At 39.6% G+C, this 11241-nt stretch overlaps 1 protein-coding gene across 1 annotated transcript; it reads right to left on the bottom strand.

Moving 5' to 3' along the window:
• Positions 1 to 3497: 3497 nt before the first annotated feature.
• On the bottom strand, positions 3498 to 10437 carry ndufa10 (NADH:ubiquinone oxidoreductase subunit A10). The gene is made up of 10 exons (XM_053440515.1): positions 10278 to 10437; positions 8812 to 8980; positions 8328 to 8543; positions 8032 to 8118; positions 7669 to 7790; positions 7317 to 7396; positions 7030 to 7084; positions 6831 to 6916; positions 6401 to 6509; positions 3498 to 3676 (listed from the first exon to the last, which is right to left on the bottom strand). Exons 1-10 carry the CDS (start codon positions 10350 to 10352, stop codon positions 3608 to 3610), a joined length of 1068 nt encoding a protein of 355 aa, XP_053296490.1. The 5' UTR covers positions 10353 to 10437; the 3' UTR covers positions 3498 to 3607.
• Between the last annotated feature and the right edge of the window lie 804 nt (positions 10438 to 11241).

The following is an 11241-nucleotide window of genomic DNA, read 5'->3' as shown; positions in this document are numbered from 1 at the left end:
TGGATTGACGGACTCTCTCCGCACTCGGACTGTAAACCTAGATCGTAACGATCTTTAAAAACAATAAACTACTTACCTGACAGAAGGAAGATGACATCGTGGTCTTCCAAGCGCTCCGTGTTTATGACGCAGCGCTGAGTTAAAGGACTGGTTGTTTACAAATAGGGTTTTTACGACAGCCACACGTCATGTCCGCTCGCGCACTCGGTCCGGTCGCGCACTCGGGCCGGCCTCGGTATGAACAGACTCGCAGGATCCTTCTCATTAGAGATGTAATCTAGCCTCAAATATTACTATTATATAACATGAATAACATTCACGATCACTGAAGGACACACCGCAGGGACTGTGATTTAAACACCAAGCTGCGCCGTGGTGGCATGGCAACCATCATAGCAACGATAAAAACATGCGTGATAACTATTAAAATATTTATCATAAGCACGAACTGGCTGAAGACTGTGGAAGCAAAGAGCACATTTCTCGCTAGAAATGGTTTCAGAATGTATTTTTATGCCCAAACTAAGTTACAAAATTAAATTTGTATCTGAAAAAACAGGGAATCTCCGCCATGTTTTCCTCTCCGCAGACGGGAGCTTGAGAGTCACGTGACGTGAGAACACGCCAATGCAAAACAATGGGAGGACTAAATGCTACCATCTCACAATCTGAGAGGCCAGATTGTGAGATGGTAACGTCGTTCCAAGTGGACCAACGTTGCCATTGAACATTTTCTGATGAGACTGGGTTGGATAAAAACATCATGATTCAGCCTCTGCCTCAAATCTTGTAAACTGTTTGTGTTATTGACATATTCAGGTTGATCATTTTAATTACTGTTATTACTTGAAAAGGTTTCCATGCTCTAATGTTCAGAAAGCACATCACTGACCTCAGCCTATCCATCGCTGCAGCTCCTCTTTTCAGCCTGTCTAAAACACTTGGTTTTAGCTCCTGTCTCTTTAAGGCCCCCCTCCTGATAAAGCCCAGTCTGCTATGAATGGTCCAGGGAAACGTCCATGCTCACTTTACCTTGGTCACTTTCAAGTTGATTGACATGTTTTCTTGAAACGGTGGGTGGTGTGTTTTCTCTCGTTTCCTGGGCGTGTCAGTGGTGTCACCCAATCAGCAGCAACATGTATATAAATCCATACATATTAAAAAGACAGTGAAACAATAGATTCTAAAGGTCTTTACAATGGTGGCAGCTGCTGTTTAACATTCACATCAATTGATGATTTGAGAGAACAAGTTATATTTATACAATAAGCTCATAGTTATTTAATTTGAACATATTTCATGCACTAAAGGAGAGATTGTAACATCGAGCGAATTTTTTAAGTACTAAAATGAGATTATCATTAACACAATAATAATTTCCCTGGTGGGGTTTTTGGTTTCAATCAGTAATAATCAAAATTTTGTTCCGCATTAAATATGTATTTAAATCCACGTCATCAAAATCTGAGATTTCTTCCACCAGATTGACCTTCTCAGCTGCCATAGTTGCAAAGCTTGCATATCACAACAGTGTTCAATACGCGGCCTTTAACATTTGAATAAATGTTTTGTCTGACTTTGTCAGGGGGCATTCCAGACTAGCTGCTGGGGGGTGCATTATGCTCATGTGATCCAGTAGACTGACAAGTTGTTTCTGCAGCTTCAGTGTTTTCTGTTCTCAGAGCAGACTTTTTGACTTTGCAAACCTTTTATATAAAAAATTTATAAATAACTAAAATACCTACTAGAGGAAAGCAACAGTCACAAAACATCAGTATTAATGCCCTAAAATCTGCATCAGCCCCAAAAATCCATTATCGGTAACGTAATCATGAAATATTTAAGGAAAATTACAAATTCTCCAATTGTTAGTTTCATGTGATTTAACACTAAATATTTTAAAATTTGTATAAATGTACATAAATAATATATATATAAATATATTATTTATAATTATTTCATATATGGTGATATCTTATGATCTTGTTGTTTACTTGGTCATCACTTCTTTGCTCAGAGCCTCAGAGGTTGTCTTGTGTCTCAGTCCCCAGCGCTGCGGACATGTGAAATGTGGGATGTGTTGTGACCTGTTCTCAGTCTTGTTCAGCTGGATCAGTGTGGGAGCTGTGTACCAGCCTGTTGTGATGAAGAGGAAGCTGAGCCAGATGATGAGGACTCACTTGAGTGAGATCTTCACTAAGATCTGACAGCGGGAAGCAACACGTCACTGTAGATTTAGCCCGATTCCCCTACATACGCGGCTGAGCCCAGTTTATCCCCGTATCTGTGCTGTTGATCAATTCTTGATTACAGCTCCGGCCCCTCTCAGAAAAAGGAACACAAACGAATCAAGTCTTTCAAAGAATAATGGCTCTGGGTCTGGTCCTTCAAAATAAAAGTCATGGCCAAATAAGTAGACTTAACAGAAGAACTTTGAGAGGCTGAAAGCTCGCTGAGAGATAAGTAGGCGGATGTCAGGAGGAAAAGTAAGGCGATGTTAGGAAATGGAGAGATGTGTGAACTATCAAATCTTTTGAAACAATGTTGCTCATGATGTTGTGAGTTTTAACTGATGATAAAAAAATTCCTCAACTTATAAGTAGCTTTGGATAACAGCATCTGCAGAAAGGGTAAATATAAATGTAGCAATACATGGTCAATTTTAAACTTTAAATAAGACTTCACTATCCTGGGAAAACTTTGAGAGCCTCCTTTTAGCTTTGGTAAGCACATATAATCGTGCTGATCGTGGTGGTGGTGGCGGACCCTGTGTCGCATTGGCATCGGGTATGGGCATTGGACCAGGACCGCGGCGGCGGCTCGTGGTGGGTGGCGGTGGACGGTGACTGAGGACTGGAGTGGCGTTCTGGTCTGGATGGTGGATCGTGGTCCTGCTGGTTGCTGACCATGGACTGTGAAGACTTTAATCTTGATGTTTTCCTGCACATGGCATCTATTGCACTTCTGTCCGTCCCGGGAGAGGGATCCCTCACATGTGGCTCTCTCTGTGGTTTCTACATATTTTTACCCTGTTAAAAGGGTTTTTCCTTACTCTTGCTGAGGGTTAAGGACAGAGGATGTCACACCCTGTTAAAGCCCTATGAGACGAATTGTAATTTGTGAATATGGGCTATACAAATAAAATTTGATTGATGATATAAACATTGAAGCAACACTATAGAATTTCTTTAAAATTAAACCAGCAGCTTGATTAAAATGATGGTTCAGTGACTGAACATGGAGAAAGTTTCCTCTTTCATAACGATTTCCTGGGAGAAGAGTGGAACTGAGTGATAGTCGCAGCAGCAATTGTCAGAATCAGGTCCAGCAAGTTGAAGAGTAAAGCTGAAAAGTTAAAAATACTTAAAAGTTGCTCGATAAAGCTTACATGCTGTTGATAACATCATCATGTAAAATGTTTATTAATGTATTCAATAACTTCTCCCTACCTCCTCCTGTGGAAACTTGTAAAAAATGAACGGCAGTGAACTACGGAAGAACTTAATTAGATTCAAAATTTATTCTTTTAATACATACATGTTATTTGGGATGTACAACAGAGGACGACTGGATCAAAACGGTTCAGAGTTCGGACCTGTGAACTCCTTCACTTCAGCCAGATGTATTTGTCTCCAACATCTGCATTATATCCAGGAGAGTACTTCTTCCCAGGAAGCTACAAGGATAAAAAAGATCGAGTTGATTAACCAGACTGAACATTAAAACAAACAGTATCAAATGAGAAACTTTTAATACTTAATATAAAGACTTTGATTTACAAGCATAATAGTGTGGATGGTTATTTGAATCAGCAGGGAAGTGCTCTGTTTAGAAGTTTTAATAAGTAAAGTAATGAGTAATAAGTAATCAACTATCAAACTCTATTTTTCATTATTTATTACTGTGGTATCTGCAATGCACCAGTGCGGCAAATATCCTCTGTGACTTTTAATCTGTTGGTTCAAATGTGCAGAGGAACATTACGCCGCCACGTGTCACAGTTTCTCATTCTCTCCATGGAGATCCAGGCTTACGACAAAATGTCGGGTCACAGCCCCCTGCAGCATAATGCAGCTTGATTTTTGCAGCAGGGGGGACAAAAAAAAAAGAAGGTCCCCAGTCAATAAACAGAAAAGGTCAAACCCAAATGTTTCCCTCAAAGACTGATGATACCAAAAGCCGCGCAGAATATTCCACATCTGACATTTGCCTTGTAACTATACGAGTCGCTCAATATTTCAGCGGTAGAAAATGATTTCAATCATGCTGACAGTGCTGCACAGGCTTTGTATCACAGAGGGTGGAGGAATAAAAGGAAAAAGAACAGTATGGATCGACTTCGACAGAGGTAGGATCCTCGATAATGTGAATTTTTTTAATAAAGCGTTCGACACAATAGAAGAGATAAGTTATCACCGGATAATTACAAAACGCCAAACAAAAGGGCAGCGTGTCCGCCAGTAATGACAGGACTTCAACACAGTCGCACACTCTTGAACTTAATGAGCACAAAGAACTCTGTGTGAGCTGAGGACTGTTCACATCCACAATACATCACATGCACAAGTGTCTCAGACCTCAGCAGACTTCACTAAGGAAGTTATCAATAATCTGCGACAACGTAAAATAACCATGAAATAAAGTAAATGAATCATATGTATAAATTTAGCTATTTTCATATACTAAATAAAGATGGACAATGCATCCTCACTTCTTCACTCTATCCAGAAATGAAACCAATACATCCTGGATAAGAACGCTGCCGTCTTGTGCCTATGATATAATTTGGAGACGATTAACGCACTCAACCAATCGCGACATTTTACCCCATTTTTAATAGAATCAAATAATTAAAACCAAAATGAAAAATACTCAGAAACTTGTACTTTGACTTTTTTTAGTTTGGTCCATGTCCAATATGCTAACTTGGAGGAGGTGGGGTTTATGACATACACTGTGGCCAGCCACCAGCGTTGGGAATTGTGATGATTTGGCTTCACTATAGGGGAGGAGTCATGTTGCCCATCTTTATTTATTGTCTATGAAGGAGAGGTGCAAGCATCTTTGTCAGAAAAACAGTTAAGAAAACTAATGTTTAAAACAAACACATGTGCATCTTTCTCTCTATGCTTTGTTTGAACAGAATGTGTTGGTATATGTACGTAAGCGGAACAACTACCAACGAGGTTATGTTTTCGTCTATTTGTTTGTGAGCAGGATTACTCCAATACTCCTCTATTGAATTTAACTGTTGTTTAATAATGGGACTGCTGGGCCTTGGCGGAGATATGCACTCTACTGAGTTCGAGTTTGGATTTGTTATAATTGGAGGTTTGTTTGTGTCCCTCTGTGATGTGAGGAAACTCAGTTTAATGTGAACATCTTAATATGTTTGGCAGCTCGTGGAAAAGGGGACATTTTCCTGTGCTGTGACCATATCTTTAGTGCTTACTATGAAATGTAGCAGCATGTATCAAAAACCATTGAGGAAAACACTGAGGAGTATAAGGAATAACAGGGTTAGACATTTCAGTCCATCTCCATGGAAACACACTGTCCTCAAGTCCCATTCCATCCTGCTGAGAGGAAGGTTTTTTTCTCTCCACTTTTCACTGGGTGTTTCATCGTGGGAGCTGCTGGATTTCTCTCTAGAATATTGTCAGGTCTCGATTTTGATATTAAGTGCCATGAGATAATGTCTGTTGTGATTTGCCGCTATGCAAATAAAGCTGAATAGAATTCCTTCGTGCTCCTGCAGCCATCACCCGATGACAGTGAAGGTTTTATCATATGTACGACTAAAACCTTCAATGACACTTAAAAATCTTTGCCTTTGTGACCAAAGTTTAATCTTCCTGCACGTTGCTGCCACCAACTGTCGAAAAAGCGGGATAGCCTGCAGCAGGAATGGGCACTCACCAAGTAATCCATGACGATCACCATAGCAATACTGTTGAAGAGCTCTGAACTCATTGTCAAACATAACACAGCATGCGAGCTGACCGAGTGTCACTGACGGCAGAAACATCACTGATGTGCTACAGTGAATATTTTTCTGCTGTGGTTAGTGAGGATTCTGATCACAGTCGTTCTCCTCTGACCTCGTAATTCAACAACACATCACTGTCCACAGAACTGCAGAACACACCGAATGTTTTATGGTTAAATGATAGACAAAATCCCAGAAAGTTACAGAAATACTCAGACCAGCTTGTTGGTGGCAAACAATTTCGTCACCGTCACCAATATCATGTTGTCTATTTCCATTTTGCTGTTTAATAAGAACTTTATCCTAAAGCTAGGGGGTGGATGTGTTGTGAAGACGCTATTCACACAATGAAAAACTAAAGATATGAAATGACAGTGAAGCTGCCAGGTGGAATACTTAGTCTCAACCTACCGATTTATAAGAATAGTATTTTTCATCGTAGTCGTGAGCCCCGATGGTTATCTCAGGCAAGAACCTAGGTATGTGGGTCAGGGTTGCAACCTGCTGTTTGTCTTCCACGCTGCAAAAAAGAGAGAATAAAACAAAGAGGAGAAGAGAGATTAAGAAAGAAAAAAAATTAAATAAGCTTCTGCAATATGTTGAAAACCTGCTCTGCAGAATAGATTAAGTGAGCGCAGCACACAAAAGGGTAATGAGAGCAATTAGAGCTAATTTGCATTTTCAGTTCTCTACATAATTCACCTCAGGTTGAGAGACTGAGAGTGTAATACAGTGTGAATTGTGCAAATTGTATGAATCCAACTTCACCTGTGGGACAAATACTCCTTTGTGTAATTTGCATTTTAATGTGATAACGTGCGAAAACTCATGAGGAACTCACAACATCCTCATGTGGTGGTAGGTGACGTCATCCTGATCCAACCAGGGACCTTTCTCAAACTTCAAATCATCGATGTCGTCTGCCATCTGTGGACGGCACACAGTAAATAACTGGTTTAAAGAATTAGATGATAAGTTTTATGGTGTAATTAAACATAGAAAATCATTATTCAGGCAGCTATCGTCAAATACTCTCTTACCTTTTCGATATCTTGGGCTTGGGTTGTATCGTAAGCGAGAACTTCTGATGTTTCACTGAATTACAATAAAACACAGGCAAACACTCAATATTTCGCTTTTTTAATACATTTTCCGTTTGGTCCATGTCTAAACCACTTATGTGGACTAGTTGGGAAGACCTATACTAAAGCCAGCCACCAGGGGGCGATCCAGACGTTTGTCTCCACTTTTAGGGAGCTGACATGTCATCCATCTTTACAGTCATTACATTTGACAGTATCTATTGAATTTGTCAAGTTTTTCTTACCTGATTTTGGGCAGAAAAGTCTTCTTGTATCCATCCTCAATGCTCTTCAAGTATGTCAGAGGAACACTCTGAAGATACGCCTGAGAATAAAGAGTTTTAATCAATATTAGTGAACTATTCTAAGCCTAAGAACCCAGAATAAAACATCCCACTAGCACCAGTCATCACTGATGAGTGTATTCAATCGTCTGAGGTGAATGTTACTTGTATTACGGTTACTGTTCCAGTTAAAAATAGAATAATCTTCCCTCTATTGAAGGTTAATGAGCAGGATGTAGATATTTGACATCATCACTGTGTCTTACAGGTATGACTGTGTATGGTTGTGTTTTCAATGAGTTTGTCTCAATACCTTGCTGCTCTGTTTCAGGTTCTTCTGCACCTCCTCAGCTGGCAGGTCCACATAGAGAACAAGATGGGGAGGCAGGAACTCACAGATGCTAATGCCCTTCACCTCATTGTAGTGCTGCATGCCTGCATCCAAGAAATGTGTAAAAAGAACAGTATGGTGTGTCCCAAAGTTTCTTTTTCTTATACACATCCAAACTAAATTTAAAACAGAATAGAATTAGGAAAACACTGCTGTCTATATTCTGGTCCACTGAAATAAAGACAATTCTGTCTAATACTTAATTGACTACGTAATTTCTAGGTTTAATGGGAAGTTAAAGACTATTTGTCTGCATCTTTTAATAGTAGTGACACTGAGACTCACACTCCTTCCGGATGTAGCCCTCTGTGAACATGGCGTCTAGGAAGACCATGTCACTGAAGGGGGATCGCTCCAGGATCACTCCTTGGCCTTAAACACAGAGAATGATGCTGTTAATACACTTTAAATCCCTTAACAACAAACAGGAAATGTTATTACTAAAACTAATCTGTCAATAGCATTAAATCGATGCATGATAATCATAAAATAGGATTTTTTAAAAACCAATACAAATCTAATGTTTGCCATGTAAATGTGTTAAATTAATCACAGGAAAGAACAAACTGTGTGAGTGATACCTGTGGTGAGCAGGTGCTCGATGGCGTCAGAGTACTGCAGCAGCCTCATGTTGTACATCCACAGCTGCAGCCTGTAGCTGTTCCCATCAGCAGCTTTGGGGTCTGTGTAGAACTTCTCCAGGCTGCACATCCCATTGAAGTCAACAGAGAGAGGCTCCTTCTCTCCCGTCATCTTGTCCAGGTAGAAAGTGTCAGGCTCAGGCATGTAGTGCATCCCTGCAGATACAATTATATGTCACTGTAGGCACCACTAATATCTCCCATATTCTCCTCCAACTGAAATATCTCGGTAGCTCTGGCCACATATATACCAAGAATCGAATTATTTACCTTCTACCAAGACAATCAGCTGCACATTTCCCCAAAAGTGCCAGAATATATCTTTATTAGGATTAATGTTATATCCAATATCGGCTGGGAAATAATATTAGCCCGTATTAAATGATTGGAGGGAGAGTTTATCAATCAGCCTTGAGATATTTACCCAGCTTGTCAGCCAGTTTCTGGGCCACCGCTCCTTTCCCTGACGCCAAGTTTCCATCCACAGAGATGATTTTGCTGAAGCTGTTAAACCGAGGTGTTGTCCTTTCACCCAGTGCGTACGACAACCAGCCATAACGAAGGCTTCTCACTGAGCTTGTGTGAACACCTGCCTGGATGACAAAGAAACACAAAACACACTGAAAACAAGATGCCAACAACCACTAGAATACGCCCCATTGTAAACATAATCAACCAGAGAGAAGTGGAGATTCAACTTCACATTGTTAACAGGTATTGTCTTGTTCTATAATGAAGAATATTTCTAATATATTGTCCATCACCCATGACATCAATGAGAGTAGACAACCAGAGCCAAAGTAAATAACAACTACCTGCACTTTAGCAGTGATTATGAACTCAATGGCTGTTTAGGCTACATTCTCTGTTTGATTTATATTTGGATTTGATTAAAAAAAATCAACTGGGACTACTTATAGACATCAGACAGAGGACGACAATCCAAAAACAACAATGCCAAATATGGCACAGCAGTGTAAATATGTGAGTAAAATTATATTTATAAAGCACCTTTGAAAACCAAACTAACAAGCTGCTGTACAAAACACTTGTTGAAATAAAATAAATAAAATAACAGAGTAAAACAACAGAAGAATAAAAATGGCACAGAAACAAAAACAATGAAACCATAAGGACTATACCAAGTTAAGCTATTTACTTAATAAATACATGAACTGTTAACGGACTGTGCAATCATTATAAGGGGAAACAGTTCCTAAGGGTTGGGAGTCATGACACAAAATGTCACCTTTAGTTTTTAATCTGAACTTGCAGATGGTCAGAAGATAAAGATCTCATTGTGTGCAAGGGACACAATCGTTCAGAATATAATGAGGAGCCTGCCTGTGTGGTGTTTTATATGTAATTAGAGAAATCTAAAATTCTCTTCTACATTGTATGGGTAATCAATGAAGAAGTATGACCTGTGTTAATGTCAGGCTGCTGCATTTTGGACCAGTTGGAGCCGAGACACAGAAAAGCGATTACAAATTGTAGATAACGCGTTACAATAACAAACTTAAAATGTGATCACCGGCGTAAATGAACTGAGGAAAAGAATAGGCCTGACAAGAAGTTAAACATAACATCTATCTGGGTGAAGTTCGCCAGCAACACATCTGGAGGAGGTACGCGGTGTGTTGGCTATACCGAGAATACATGTGACGTTGATAATGAAACATTTCACTACTTCAATGTCCTGTCAGCTGTAAACAGACTGTGACAGACGTATTATTATTATAAACAAACCAGTGAGTGTCAGGGTTGTGGTTGACAGCTTGTGATGCTAACGACCGGGAGGCTAACTGGTTAGCTTAGCTTGTCCTTGTGAAATTGAAACGTTGTAGGAGGACAAATAACGATTATATTCTCCGCGTTTTCCATCCTCACCTTCTGGGCAGCCGTCACTGCTTTGAGAGCAGCGGCTCCAGACGGGATGACCAGGCGAGTGACCCTCAGTGCCATGATCCACCTCCAGAGACACAACCTCCTGACTGACCCAGGAATCTGCGCTAGCGCATTGGGCGACTGAATTATACGTCACAGTTGGGGGCCTTTGGCGTATTCGGTCTTATATTAAATGCGTCAGATCGTGTCCAGTCACTTGCCTGAATTTATTTCTTCCTTATGAGGCAAACTAATTGTTTTAAACAGCAAAATTATCAAAGTAAATAACAATACAAACGTGTTACTATTTGGTTTGTAGTTGTATGAAAATGAACATATTGTGGCATTCGACGTTCGAGGGACCAATAAGATGAAGTTTTAGTTGAACTAGTGACAAGTTGCCAACAACGCCACCCCAGGAATTTCACCTGGAGAGTTAGATTAACCTTAAAGTTAAAGCACACAAGTTCATTACTAATGAAAGCTTGAGACTGGGTCCATACAATTTCAATTCCTTTTAATTAATATATACAATCTTTAAACATGACTTCGCAATAAAATATGTTCACCCAACCACACTAAAGCGAAAACAAACACACACACACACACACACAACACAAAATACAAAAAAGGGAGGGCAAATAACTAAATGGGGTTTAAATCAGGGTTAAATCACTTCAACCCACAACTTAAACAAACTCAATAAATGCAAACAAAAGAAAACTAACAAAGAAATTAAATCAAAAGTAATGGAGATTTATCCAAACTGATAAATCCAAATAAATAGGTAAAGCAATTAAGCCAAACCAAAATAACTAAGAAAACTAATTAAACCAAAAACATGCAAAGCAAACCACAAAACACAAATAATATCATCAATAAGATCAGTTAGAAGTCGGTTAACTGAATAGATTAAGATGAGACTGAGGATGAGGCAGCAGTCACCATACTCGGTGGCAGGTACAGC

The sequence above is a fragment of the Pleuronectes platessa genome, chromosome 14 (assembly GCF_947347685.1).
Source record: "Pleuronectes platessa chromosome 14, fPlePla1.1, whole genome shotgun sequence".
Classification (NCBI taxonomy): Eukaryota; Metazoa; Chordata; class Actinopteri; order Pleuronectiformes; family Pleuronectidae; genus Pleuronectes; species Pleuronectes platessa.
This window is presented reverse-complemented; position numbering and strand designations above follow the sequence as displayed.